The 14,915-nt window shown below is 40.9% G+C and overlaps 1 protein-coding gene across 3 annotated transcripts; it reads right to left on the bottom strand.

Annotated features, from left to right (window-relative positions):
- Positions 1-5,929: 5,929 nt before the first annotated feature.
- On the bottom strand, positions 5,930-14,485 carry DDX59 (DEAD-box helicase 59). Of its 3 annotated transcripts, XM_054165358.1 has the most exons (9): positions 14,413-14,474; positions 13,929-14,001; positions 12,262-13,088; positions 11,296-11,463; positions 10,801-10,890; positions 10,248-10,499; positions 9,260-9,412; positions 8,760-8,888; positions 5,930-6,719 (listed from the first exon to the last, which is right to left on the bottom strand). In XM_054165358.1, exons 3-9 carry the CDS (start codon positions 13,075-13,077, stop codon positions 6,456-6,458), a joined length of 1,872 nt encoding a protein of 623 aa, XP_054021333.1. In that variant the 5' UTR covers positions 13,078-13,088; positions 13,929-14,001; positions 14,413-14,474; the 3' UTR covers positions 5,930-6,455. The 3 variants fall into 3 exon arrangements, with proteins under 3 accessions (XP_054021333.1, XP_009899186.2, XP_054021334.1); XM_009900884.2 differs by lacking the exon at positions 13,929-14,001 and having other exon boundaries at positions 14,413-14,485; XM_054165359.1 differs by lacking the exons at positions 10,801-10,890; positions 14,413-14,474 and having other exon boundaries at positions 13,929-14,348.
- Between the last annotated feature and the right edge of the window lie 430 nt (positions 14,486-14,915).

Here is a 14,915-nt window from a genome sequence, read left to right as displayed (position 1 = left end):
TAAAAAAACCTACAGCAACTGAGTGAGTTGCACTATAAACAGCAAAATCTATAAACGTTTAATATTCTAACATGCATACATTTTATATTCTGTGCACACTGCCAGTGCAGTAATCTAAACCTCTCCTTCACCTCCAGGTAGTTCTTCCCTGTCTAGTTCTGCCACTGCAAACAGTGGCATACTGGACTATCTCAGCTACAGCCCAGAGATGCACACAGCTGCACAACATAGTTGTCAACAGAAATTTGTTGTGCATGCCTCAACTGGGGACACATATTACCGATACTCATTTCCTTAAAATACAAAGGGGCAAAGGTAAGTAATTGTTTACCTGAAAGCGAAGGGAAAAAAACCAACACACAATAAGCAAAACACCCAGCAAACCTACAAATAGGTTAACAATTGCGATGCGGAACATTTCTTTTACGCCAAGATAATTACATATTGTAAATAAGAATGTACTTTCCTTTTATAAAGAAATAATCTTACCTCTGCATAATTCCTCCATCTATTATATAGTGAATAAAAACATTAAAATTATAATAAATTGAACAGAAACACTTCTGGACCTCAGCTACATACGCAGGCAACTATAGTACCTTATCAAAATTACAAAGCTCATAATGCTGACCTTAATAATAATGCTTGGAAACAAAACAATTCACTAGACATTCTATGGGAAAAATGTATACAAGGTATATGATATTTGCTCTCAACTCTACAGGTGTGACTTGTCTTGAGATAATGTTGTGTAAAGATTAGATTTCAAGTAAACAGTGTCAGAAGCATACGGATATTTTTCTAACTTCTGAAACAGTCAGGACCATAATTAGAATGGCATCTTACAGGTCTTGTCAAAAACCAATGTGCTTTACAAAGTCACTTCACACAAAAAATAACAAACAGCAGTGACCAAAAGCACTAGATGGAGAAGCCCAAGGCACTAAAGGTTTTTCTTCACTAAAATCTCTAGAAAGTGCTTTTATTTTTTTCATAAGAAGCACAAAGAGGTCAATGTCTGATACATAAAAACAGTCTATAGCTAACTTTGTCTTAATTACTACAAAATGCTGGTCTATTTATTTTTGTTTAAAACACATGAAAAGCATTTTAACACAATTCAGTAACTATGAAATCTATTTCATACAATCTCTTTTCATGACTTGATGTTGTGTAACAATTGGCTCCTACAGAATTTTGACAATTACTCCCAGAAACTTACGTGTATGACTTTCCAGAGCCAGTCTGCCCATAAGCAAAAAGACAAGCATTATATCCCTCAAAAGCTCTTTCAAGGAGTGGCACTGCCAAAGTTTCATAAATCATTGCCTGGCTGGCATAATTAGGATCACACTTGTCAAAAGACCAGAAAGAGAAGTCGTAACTGAAGCGGTACATGTGGTTTGTGGCTGAATTTCGTACAGCTGTCTCTGGACCATTCATGGAGATTACAGGAAGCGAGTTTTCATCTTTCTCTCTGAATGGAGGTAGGAGGAAGGGGAAAAATAATGCATAAATAAGCTACATTCTCCAAGGTAGTAATTTCAATCAATTGCTTTATGGGAAGAACAAAAAAATATAAAAAAGTACAATAACCATTGTTAAAATTAGCTGTTTGACAAACATATTAAGTATTAAAACTCAAAATATTTCATCTAATACGTAAAAAGGTAGCCCAAAACAGCTCTAAAGTGAATTCAGCCTCTTAATAAAGCATTTATCTTGATGTTGCATTAAATATATGCTGATTTCAAAGTATGTATTGTATCCTTCATGGCTGATGATCAAACATGCAAAAAAAATACCAAGCAGTAATCAATATATCCAGAAGTTACTCTCCGCATCAGAAATAAGTCCATGATACAAACCTTTTACTGAAAGGCCGTACACGCACAGCTACAACCACTTTGCTGCTTTCCACTTTGAAAACCTCTTTCTCAGTGCTATTGCTCTCAGCTAGAGTCTCTATGTTCTCTTTTGCTTTTGAACATCTACTCACAGAAGGAGAGATAGAGACTCCAGGGGTTTTTTTGGCTGAAGTTTGAAGATGAGATGTTTGTTTATTTGAAATGGATAAAGATGGTTGATCCCGAGAAATGCTGTTCTTCGGTGTAAGCTGAAACCCTTCTATTGAACCTTTTGTTGGTGTCCTAGGTCTTTCCAAGCTGTTATGTTTTATAATCAAGTGTTGCAACCTTTGCTTTCCAGATAACTTATTTGTATTTTCTTTTTCATTCAGCTGTTCTTCAGATATCCTATTAATATATTTTGAGGTAATTAATTGTTCTGATTTAGGAACTTCAAGTCTTGTGTCAGCAGCACTTGCCCTATATGTTGTACGTGTGCACCTGTCGTTTTCACACAGACCATCAACAAAGCCGCAGGAATCCTTGCTGTTGATGTTATGCTGCACCTTTGCAGCTGGCTGACCCTCAGCTAACCTAAAGCTAGATTTAACATCATGAGTGTCATTATTCTTGACATTTGGTAGAGGTGCACTCTTGCAATTTCTTTGTGCAGCTGAGTCATTATTTTCAGTTCTAGGCACAGTATTTTGATTGATTTTCTTTTTCTCTGTGGAATCAGTCCTCATACGCCTCTGCAGAGCAAGTCTTTTCTCTGGATGCATATTTTTTATGCCTTGCATTGTGTTTGTATGCAGCTGTTCACTACTTGACACTGATGCTTTGCTTGCTCCAGTTCTCCTCTGGAGTGTTAATCTGCCTTCAGGTTTAAGCATAGTCGATGCATCACCTGCGTCTTTACAAGTTGAAATCACATAGGTCTGATTTAATTCCTCAGTCTTATACTGAGAATGTGAAGGCAGACTATCCTTTCCCTCTCCTGACATCTGTGCTTTTGGTTGCTGCCCAGATGCATTGATGCTAATAAAGGTATTCCGTGAAGAAGTCTTCTGCAAAGTTTTAGTAGGTTGTGCCTCATAGGGACTTCTCACAGGAACTGTGTAAATAGGCATTTTGTCTTCAAGAAAGTTCACATTAGATTTTTAATAAGTACAACACCCTTCCTGAAAGATTACTTCTAGTTGCTGCTTCTTAAGGAATCTGGGGAGACAAAACAAAGGATTTTACAATACACATGTCCAGTGCGAATGAGGCTTCAGCATGTGGGGAGCTCTTTACACATACTGTAGCAAACACACATACCCAAACAATAGTAATTAGTATCCTGTTTCACCTCCAATAGAAACTAAAATAATTTATATATATAATCTGAATGACTGTTTCCACCAATGACAGGTTACTTTATTCCTTTTATTGAGTCATATTATTTGTTTCAGAAAGCCAATGAGCCATGATGAAGCAGCCCCAGCTGGTTCAAAAAATAACCTAACTATTTAGAATCAGAGATCACCATGTTCACTTCTTCCAAATGAGAATTCAATACCCTGCCTCCATTCACTCACAACTATCTATGACCTTAATGTTTTACAACTAACAGACTCCAATAGGACAACAAGACTTTAGAGTTGAACAGAAAATGTGTGAACACAAAGCAGATTTCCACACCCCACCCCCCCCCCCCGGATTTTTATATATAACATAAAATTCATTATCAGAATAGGTCAATTAATAAAGATGACTATTACAATATACGTGGACATTATCTTTGCTATAGTACACATACCCATAACAAACCCCCAAAATAGGGGACAGAAGAATGACTGTAAAACGTGTTCCATATCCTTTCTACATGTAAACATTTAGAGAGCTGTACATATGCACTCTTTATGGAAAAGTATGCTTTTGCTGTTGAGCCTGCATCAGTTATTGGGTTGCAACAGGCTTGACAGCAGTAGATGATAGTAAGATAGTATAAGATGTGTAAGTAACTATTTAACCATTGCTCTAACACACGTCTCATTTAGTGCTACACTTACAAGCTTTTGGAGTGACCTCAAAATTCATGCAACTGCATCCACCTCTACACTTGGCCTGACTGCACAAAGTTTTCACAGCTCAAAAATTTTGAGGAAAGTTTCAAGAAATTCAAACCAGAGTGTACTCACTATACAATTTAGTTTGACACAGGAAACCACTCATGTCACATGAGCTGTGAAACACACATTTCGTAGTTCCACCTAGCACTCGGTAGGGTTGTAAGCCATGAGTTGCCCTAGTGTTTTCCACTCAGCTTTAGGCTAATTAGCGTTAAGGACAGAAATTCTCCATTCCTGATGCTGTACCCGTGCCTGGTGAACACCCACAGAGCTTTTCTGTAGGAAGCTTAGTGCCTTCATTAAAACTTCCTCCATCCTAAAATAAGGTTCGAGACTTGTCACAAGCACGCTCGTTTCTCGTTTTCAGTCGATTACAAATAGTAAACTAGAGATGAAACTCGAGCGTTCCGAGCTGAATGAAAGCACAGAAGAAAGCTTTAGTGCCGTTCGGCAAACTCACCCTCTTCAGGCGGGCCCCCTCAAGCCTCTCCACACAGCCACATAACCGTTTTACCACCGCCCCGCTATGTCACCGAGTGCCCGGGAAAAAAGTGAGGCGAAACCAATGGCTACCTGACCCAGTCTGAGTGAACTCCTTCGCCACCCTGCGCCACCCAGCTCTGGCACTCCCGAAGCAATGGCCCAGCCGTGCCACTGCAGGCCCTGAGAACAACAAAGATAAGCCCACCCCGTAAGAAGCCCGCCCGCCCGTCTCTCCCTCACCTCACCAACAGCACAGCTCCCCTCCGCACCGGACGCAGCGCGCGCCCCCTCCCTGCCCTGTTTGAATCCGCCGGGCCCGCGGGGATTGGCTCCCGCCCGGAGCTGCGTCAGAAAGGGGCAGCCCCTAGCTGCACCGAGCTTTCAGGCAGTCTCCAGTGCGCCGCGTCCCACACACCGCTCGCAGCCGCGGCTGGGCCCTCTGGCTTTCCTGCTGGTGAGGACAGCCTGCGGCTGATGGGCAGGAGACCCCCTTAGTGCCAGGCGCAGCTCCGCGCTACCCGCCGGCCCGTTAATAGGGTCCGCTTTCTGGAGCGAACCGCTCGGCAGTGCACGGCTCAGGCACCCAGGCGCATTCAGAACGCACCGCTATACAATTCACCCTTCAAAAACAGGATTATTGGAACGGCTGAGGGCTGCAGGATGAGAAAGAGTATCACGCTTCCCTTCATGAAATCTCCACCACTAACAGAAACCGCTCTCTCGCTGAAGGACATACGCAGCTCAGAAAAGATTCGGCACTTAAAAATGCGCCCCACGGCGAACTGCATCGTAAAACTTTTCAAAAACAAGAACAGCAGAGGGAGACAAAAGACAAAGCAGGGGGAGGGAAGTGAAAAACGAGGCTCTCCCTCTGACGGATGATGTTTCAAGTAGTAGAAGTAATAATAAATACCATCTTTCAGATTATCAGAATTCGTAAGAGGACTTTATTCTTAATACATAAACCTGCTGAAGAGCCCCTGGCACCAATGCCATGCTTGTACCTTCTGCCTTGTAGCAGGTAAGACCTCGCGTTTCTAGTTCAGAGGAGGGTGGGGTGGAATAAATCGGCTACTAGCCTTTCCCAAGTCAGTTTGCTACCCACGTCAGCCTATCATATTGATAGCCCTTGGACAAAGAGTAGACAATATACACGGCTAGTTTCCTGGGATATCTCAGCCTACCTAAAATGGGATGATGTATCACAGCAGCTTGAAAAGTCTGATGAAACTAACTTCTCAAGACTCAGTCTAAGAGAAAAGAAAGGGGGGGGCGGGGGGGGGGAAACCCACAAAACCACCACCACCAACCAAACCAGTTTGATCATGACCTATCTTCTCAGACTCCAGATGGTGTAAGTTATACAACACTATCTCCACATAGGTCTCACTTCCTTCAAAACAAAACACCCCAGCATCTGATGTCAGAGCATGGCAACTTAAATTCCTTATTTATGTGTTTGATGGAGACTAGGACCGTTAATAACCAGTCCACAACTAATAAAAGAGAACCTAAACTTTCAGTAGTTCACAAACCTACCTTGCACATATGTTGACAAGAACCCCCCAGAGAACAATCTTGAGGATTCAAAGAAATGTTCCCAGTGGAAGCTTTTACATAAACTAACAGAAATACAGTGAGGCTTGTTTTCAGTGACTAAGCTGATAACTCTTTTTTTGTGGGTCCTTTTTGAAAATCTTACCTCCTATCAATTACCCTTAGAGTGTATTTCACACTATGTCTGAAATTATTATTCAGAAACATTAAAACAAAATAAAGAAATAGAAAGAAATCAGTTTGTTGCAAGCAAGACCAAAGAGTACTGGTCTTGAAAAAGGGTTACATGGAGTATTTTAACTAGGCCATGCTGTAACTCAAACACACAATAGCTTGAAATAAAAATGAAACTTGTTAAGAAATGTAATATATAAACTTTTTAAAAGGCTATACACAAGGCATCAAAATTCCATGTTTATTTTTTACCACACTTTATAATATAAGCATATCTTTATTACCTCTGAGAATTATTTTTATCATGTTTTCTAATAATGTCCATAAGATTATCTCCTGTCACAAGGCTGTTCTGTAACTGTTTAAGTCTCTGTTGTTCCCTTCGCTTTTGGTCGTGAAGATAAGGGGAATTAAGTAGCTGTGGGGGAAGAATGGTGCCTGTTGGTTTTACTCTCTTCACTACATCCCAAAAGAGCTTCTTGCTGTTATTATTGATAAAAGTAATTGCCGTTCCACAGTGACCCAACCTCCCTGCTCTTCCAACCTGAAAAAAACAAAACCACATTTTAAGTTATCAATATGAAATTGAAGACCTTCAGATATCCTGTTATAGAAAACAGCTATAAACCTAAGTTTATAGTAACTAACTTAAGTGACAAGATCAAATCTCTTTACTTCATCCTCTAAACACAAAGTTGAACAAACCTTCTGAATTCAGGATATGCAGATCTGAAACTTTAAATAATCTAAAATTACAACCTTTTAATTTACTACTTGCTCAAAACTTTACCAGAAAGGTAATTAAAAAACCCAGAAACATACTGCGGTTAGCAATGCAGAATACATTAGCTCATGGGACTAAATAATTTCTGTAAGTCCTTTCCACCTATTCAGAACAGAGCAAACTTCAGTTAGGTCAGTTTGCTCAGGGCCTTGTCCTGTGAAATTCTGAGTGTCTTCAAGCACAGACATTCCATCATCATTCTTGGCACTCTGTTCCACTGCCTGACTACTTTCACTGTGGAAAAACATTTTTCCTGTTATGAGGCCAGAATTTCCCTTGCAGTGAGTTGTGACTGTTGCCTCGTGTTCCTTTGACTATACTTTTTTGTCTTCTCCGTAACCACCTATTACCAATTTGAAGACAGCAATTCATCTCTATTCCAGCTTCAACAAACCCAGTTCCCTCTACTCTCTGTTCATGTCACATGTCCTAGCCCACTGACTTTGTCTGGACTGTCAGTCTGACTTTGGCACCAGGGGAAGCCATGGAGCAGTATCATCATGAGTGACATCATGCATCAGACCAGACCACAACTGCACCTAGTCAACATGGGTTTACAAGGCGTAAATCTTGTTTGACCAACCTTATCTTATTCTATGACATGGTGACCACCTGGTGGATGAGGGAAAGGCTGTTGATGTTTTTTACTTTGACTTCAGTAAGGCCTTCAACAGCATCTTCCCAGAGAAACTGGCTGCTTATGGCTTGAATGGGTGGATGCTTTACTGGGTTAAGAACTGTCTGGATGTCTGGGCTCAAAGTGTGGGCATGAACAGAGTTAAATCCACAACTGCTGTTCCCCAGGGCTCAATACTGGGGCCCGTTCTGTTTAACATCGGTGTTCTGGACAAGTGAAGTGAGTGCACCCTCAGTATGTTTTCAGACACTGAATTGTGTGGGTGTGTTGATCTGCTTGTGGGCAGAAAGGCTCTGCAAAGAGACTTGGACAGGCTGGCTGGGCTGAAGCCAATAGTATGAGCTTTAATAAGGCCAAGTGCTAGGTGCTGCAACAACCACCCCATGCAACACTACAAGCTTGGGGCAGGGTGGCTGGGAAGTTGCCTATCAGAACAAGACGTGGGGGTGCTGGTTGACAGTCAGCTGAACATTAAGCCAGCAGTGTGCTCAGGGGGCCAAGAAGGCCAACAGCATCCTGGTGTGTATCAAGAACAGTGTGGCCAGCAGTAGGGAAGTGATTGTACCCCTGTACTTGGCACTGGTGAAGCCACACCTTGAATACCACATTCAGTTTTGGGCCACTCACTAGAGGAAAGGCACTGAGTTGCTGGAGCATGTCCAGAGAAAGGCAAGAAAACTGGTGAAGGGTCTAGAGCACAAACCTTAGGAGAAGCAGCTGAGGGAACTGGGATTCTTTAGTCTGGAGAAGAGAAGGCTGAGATGAAACTTCATTGCTCTTCACAACTTCCTAAAAGGAGGTTGTAGTGAGGCAGGGGTAGGTCTATTTTCCCTAGTATCAGCTGATACAGTAAGAGGAAATGGACTGAAATTGTGCCAATGGAGGTTTAGATTGGATATTAAGAAAAATTTCTTTACTGAAGAATTGGTCAGGCATTGCAACAGGGCCACCATCCCTGCAGGTGTTCAAGAAACAGGAAATGTAAGAACAATGTTCTAGATTGTTCTAATTTACCTCTACAGAAAAGATTCAGTATGTTACTCTCCTATAAAACAAATATTGTGATGATGAAAATATTATTTGTGGTTACATTTAAATTTCCCTAGGTGAAAGTAGTATTTCAGTATTCTTTCAAATAACGCTTTAGCAATTCATTTATTTACCTGATGTACATATTCATCCATACTTGATGGCATATCAAAATTCACTACCAGTTTGACGTTGACCAGGTCAAGCCCTCGTCCAAGAACTCCAGTACTTACTATAACTTCATACTTCTCTTGAAGTAATCCCTGAGAAGACAAGAATAAACTTTCTTTTTTTCTTATTTGCATTTTGAAGCTCTCCAAGCATCAGCTAGGGATATATATACAATGTAAGATTACACCTAGAGGGATTATTCTATTGCAGAAGAGAAAATGGCCCCTTTGTACTCTTGATTTAAATAGGAATATAATTCACAGAGCTAATTAAAAAAAGGTCAAAATCATTATTTTAATTTTAAAAAACCCACATCAATGTTAAATGCATAAATTCCTATTTCAAAGCAAAACACCCAGGAAATAGTCTCCAGTATACTGCAGAAAAGCAGTAAATTACGACTATTTTAAAAATTGGCCAGTTAAAATCTGTTCAAACCCCTGCAACCTTAGAAGGCACAAACCTGTAATATGTCTGTTCTTTCCACCTGAGTCTTCTCAGAATGCATAGATGTACACTGCAATCCTGTAATCTTATGAACAGCATCACTCAACAGATCAGCTCCTAGCTTACAGTCCACAAACACCAACACTGGAGGCTTGAAAAGTTTCTTATCCTGTAAAATTAAAACTGTTTTTTATGAAGGTATTATAAGAGTTTGCTGCTCAGCAGCAGCAATCTGGATTCTATTTATTCCATTCATTATCTCTAGCATTAAGAAGACTTCAATATAAATAAATGGTTTTAGACTCTAGATAAGGAAAAAGATACCAGCCATGAAACTACACAAATATGTACATCATAAACATACAATGATTTGTAGACTCAGAATCCAAGTTTATAACATTGCATGCATTTTTTAAGTCAGCAGCTTTCTTTTTTGTTCACTTACGTGCTACATAGCAAGTCTGAATCTCTTGAAGTTCTCAGGTTCAGTAAAAGGTTCTTATTTACTTCTCCCAGCTTAAGTACTCATAAAAGACATATATTATTATTCATATAATAGAAGATTTAAGAACTAAATTAGCTTTCCCATTGGTTTCTTTAATGACTTCAAAAATGACAACCCATTCCCAGGCGGTAAGGCAGCACCTATGATAGTTTAAGTCCTGCTCCTTTACCACCCAGAGATAACCAGTACAAATCTTTGGGATGCCATACTGTGAATCACAAAAAAGTTATCAAAATTATAATTTTAAACATGGATCCCAGCACAGGAATTGGGTGTGCTGCAGCACAGAAGGACGTGTTACTGATGGTGGTAGAATAATCCCCGAAACTGCCATTAAAACTCTTACACTGCAGAACTACTTCACTAATGAGCGCAGTTACAGGTTTAACCTCTCCTCACCTCTTCAAAGCATACAGTAAAAGATGAGAACCTGACACACATGCATAAAGACATGAATTTTAAAAAAAGGTTCTTATGAAAAAAAAAAAATTACACTTACATTTAGTATTTCAAAGAGCTTTTTCTTTTTGGATGGTTCTTCTACCCACAAGATAATTTGGCGAACATTGGAACAAGGCAGATTCTTTTCTCCAATAGTTATTCTCACAAAATTGTGCAGAAGCTGATTTGCTAAGTGTTCAATTCCCACTGGAATTGTGGCTGACACCAGTATGGTTTGATGATCTTGAGTGATGCCTTCCAAAATATCCAATACTTGCTGCTGGAAACCCATTTTTAACATGGTGTCCACCTAAGTGAAAAATAATAGATTTGTACCAGATTCTGCCATGAACAGCACAACCATAATGTGTATGATAAGCAAGCAATAATCCAAGTGCAGTAGTGTCTTCAGTCAGAAGAAATGCTAAGCCAGTAGTACCCTGTAAGTCTTAGAGCTAACACAACATGCATGGTTCAAATACATTTCAGCCTGTTAAAAAAAAATGTATTTTCCTCTTCAGAAATTAATTTTATCATGAACTCCCCGTAATAAGTTAAGCTCTTAAAGGACCTCTGTATAGGCAATACAGCCCTGATAACTAAAAACTTACTTCATCCACCACTACAATTTTTACGCCATTCAGACGAACAGAACTTTGCTTTAAAATCTCAAGAAGTCTTCCAGGTGTTGCTATTATAACCTAAAAAACAAACAAACAAATGAACAAAACCCAAACACATACAAACAAAACTGGAGTTAGAAATTCCATGAAAGGACAGATGACTGTCCTAGAAAAACTATCAAGTTACAGCACATAGGTGAGAAGGAATTAGTGAAATAACTTACATTCAAGTAAGTTGCAGAACTTTCATAGGTAAACTTAAGAATCCTCAAATCTTTACAGCTCCAATGGAAGTGTCTAAATACAAGTAATGTAATCTCCATTAAAATCAAAGTATTTTGGCTGTAAATTGCAGCTCCTTGGCTAATAAAATGGCATATTTGAAAGCAGGAATATCCATACATGTCAACAGTAACATTGTTTTCCAGCAAATGTCACGAAAACATAACTCTCCACGGGATCTTTCCATACCCAAGTCTTTACCTTAACACTTTGCTTGAGACGGTGAAGCTGTGGTGGCAGTGGCAAACCTCCCACCAGGAGAACTGTTCTCATGTTTGGCAAACCAGTCATCAGTTCTTTAGCTTGTTGCTCTATCTGAATTGCTAATTCCCTTGTTGGTGCCAAAATAAGGGCAGATGGAGTTTCTGTCTGGGAAGAGGGGGAGATCTGCTGAACGTGAAATTGCTTTATTATTTAGATAAAAACTTTCCAAGATTTAATCCCCCAATATTAAAATAAAATGATATAGCACAGCTACTGTGGATACAATTAGACTGCTTAATATCCTTTCTATTTGAAGACGGAAGGTAGAAGGGGATGATACCTTTACCAATGCAGGCCAAGTAAGCTTATCCCTCAACTTTTGAAAAGAAAAATTAATGCATATGTAAGAACACATTTAGAATAGCTTCCTGACAACAACACAAAAAGGCCAAGAAAGATTGTAGTCGTTTGTGGGGACTGCTTTTTCCTATTTTGGTTATTGTACTGAATCTGTAACAGAAATTCAGAACAAATTCCACATGAACTCAAATCACAGGATAGTAGCTGAATCAAGAAACCATTTAAAGAAATTTAGAAGTCTAGATATTATAGGAACAGATTATTTCTCTTTACTGTCTTGCACACCACTAAGTAAAACCAGTATTAGCCAGAGAAGACAAGCAATGATAGGAACTTTATACAGCAAAAACACATGTCTCTGAAATAAAAGAGTAACAACAATAATAAAATTAATAGCCCCTCTGACTCACTACTCATCAGCCAGGCACAGATGAATCATTAAAGTAGTACAGTCTTAACTTTTTAGGAAGTTTTGTTCCTTATATAAGTATCACCAAACAGCTTATCATAGAAGCACAGAATTGCCTCCATTTATAATTCAGTTACACTGGAAGTCCAGAGACAAATTTCAAATTACTTTCTCTAAAGACATTGTTTCATTACCTCTTTCAAAACCTTCATAATAACAGGAAGTAGGAAAGCTGCTGTTTTTCCAGAGCCCGTGTCTGCACTAGCCACAATATCCCTCCCTAATAGTCCAACAGGGATCATTTGCATCTGGATTGGAGTTGGGACTTCATAGCCAGACTTTTTTAAATTATGGTTTAAAGTTTCAGGAAAACCACAGTGTTCAAACTCTACAATAGGTCTTGGCACTTGCTGGCCGTGGACAGCAATACCTAGCTGCAGTTTAAGGTTCTCAATCTGCTCCTCCTGCAAACCTAAAATAAAGGAATGATCTTTGTAGAAATAAGGCTCATTAAGGTGAGTTTCTGCTTGAGATTCTTCTTTTGTGAGCTGATCAGATGTTAGCTTTTTTCCATTTGCTTGAGTTTGTAGAAGGTGTTTGGCTTTACATTCCAAGCTACAAATATCTTCATCCGTGTTATCACAGATATACTCTCCATAGCGACCACAGACAACACATACAGGTTCTCCAGGTTCTGCCCAACGCTGCAATTTGCTGTAGGATTTTATGGGTTCTTCTGACGTGCTATCTTCATCAGTATTTTGGCTGTCCTTTTCCAAAGTTGCATTAGCAGCACCAAGGTCTCCAGCTGCAGGTTCGGTGTGTTCTTGTACAACTTCATTCAAACTACTTCCTGAAGCAGAAGTTTGTGTTCCAACTGGCTTACAGACTTGGTACTCAGCAGTGTCCACGAGCAAAGATCCTCCAGAAGATGACTTATTTCTCTTAGCTGTACAACTTTTGTCTTCATCAGCAGTTCTCTTGACTTTAACAGATCTTGGTAAAAACATGCTGCAGTATACTAAAAAGAAAATGGTTACAGCTGTTATAAACTATTACAAGTGGTAAAGGTATATTTTACCATTATCACAAAAGAAATAAAGTCTAGGAAATATATTTGCAAGCCCAGAAGCCAACTCTCAATCCCTGAAAAGATCTATAAACTGCCTTGTTTAAAAATTATCTTGGACTTAATGATGATGCAATGTAAAACAATAAAGTAACAGTGGAAGCAGGGAGTAAGAGAGATCCAACTACAGCTAGCATATTAACCAACTGCAACCAAATAAAACCTTTGATTTTCATTGCCTGAAAATCTATCTGTTTTGGGAGTCAGTCACATTTAAATCCTCAGAAAAATTAGTTGTTTCTCAGATGAAACAGAGAACCAAAACACATGATACAAAAAAGCCACACCCAAACATATAAAATTATCAAATTCGAAAAGCATGTGAAATTTAGTACAGAAACCAGCCAAAACCATTCTTTAATGTCCTTTTCAAAGTCCACTCAGATTTTGAAAGGCTGTAAACTGTTAGATATTTAGAGCCCAGCAGAGTGTCAAAGAAAGAGCGAAAACTACATGATCAGCTTCCCAAATCTCTACTGCAATTCCAGGAGGTCACACATTCTGAAACTTTCAGTAGCGGATTCTGACAGCATCAGATATTCTCACCAACCATTTGCTATGGTGCAATGGGTAAACAAAGTACAGAAAGTACCGTCATTTATTCTTAATTAATTAGCCTATCAGCCTTTCTAAGAAGGCACGAAGCGATGTCTGTGTTGACAGGCAGCTTTTTTTTTTTTTTTTTTTTTTTTAAATCTGTAACTGGAAGCAATTCAGAGCGCTGAAGCTCACCGGTTAGATGAGGTCTGCTGGATAAAACCCGCAAGCAGAACCCAGGTGCTTGGATGGCGGACGCTCCCCCTCGCTGTTCGATCGGAAGACACTTATTTTTGTACTTAATAAGAATTCCCCACGACAAACGTCTTTACAAGCCCAGCAGCCCTTCAAGGGGAGGGGAGCAAACCGTGCTCACGAAGACCAAAGAGACTACATCTCTCACGGGCTCCTTCGGGAGGGTCGCACCCTGCTGCCAGCGGTGACCCCGCTGGGAAACGCTCCCGCCGCGGAGCTCCGGGCATGAAGGCTGCCTCTTCCCCCGCCGCCCCGGCCTCTTTCTCTGGCAACAGCTACCCACCCCACGGGAAACCAAGGCGGCGCAAAAGCTGTTCCCTTCGACAGCTTCTCCCGCCCCACTGCTGCGAAGCGCAGCCCGGCCCCAACCTCGCCCTCCTCCTCCTCCTCCTCGCTGGCGGCAGAGAGACGTCGCCTCACGTACCGCTACCGACTGGCCGTCAGCCCCGCCGCCAGCTCTCCTCACAAAATGGCGACGGCTGCACGCCAGCACCACCGCTGCGGACAGGGACCCGTCGGAGCGCTGAGAGCAGCCGGAAGTCTGGGCCGGGGCATTGAGAGGAGGAGCAAGGCCTCCCGACTGCACGGGAAGGAGCGGACCGGCACAGTCAGGCCTCCCCGGCTGGGCTTTCCGCCACCTGACATGGGAAGAGGCGCGGGGCGGGAACGGGCAGCGCGGACGGGTCGCCGCTCCCAGGAGATGATCAGACCAGTGGCAGCCGGGCCTGTGTACTCGGGCTGGGATGGGAGAACCGCATGACCGGGAGATGTCACCGCCGAGTTCAGTTTCGGTTTGGAGATTGAGCGTGCGGCTGTTGATCCTCTTAAGGTTTCGTCCTGCACGTTCGCATTCACAACCCGAGCTGCCAGATGCTACAAACACCTAAGTATTTCACCCATGTGAAAAACATGTTATTACTGCACATG

This window comes from Dryobates pubescens, chromosome 11 (genome assembly GCF_014839835.1).
Source record: "Dryobates pubescens isolate bDryPub1 chromosome 11, bDryPub1.pri, whole genome shotgun sequence".
Lineage (NCBI taxonomy): Eukaryota > Metazoa > Chordata > Aves > Piciformes > Picidae > Dryobates > Dryobates pubescens.
This window is presented reverse-complemented; position numbering and strand designations above follow the sequence as displayed.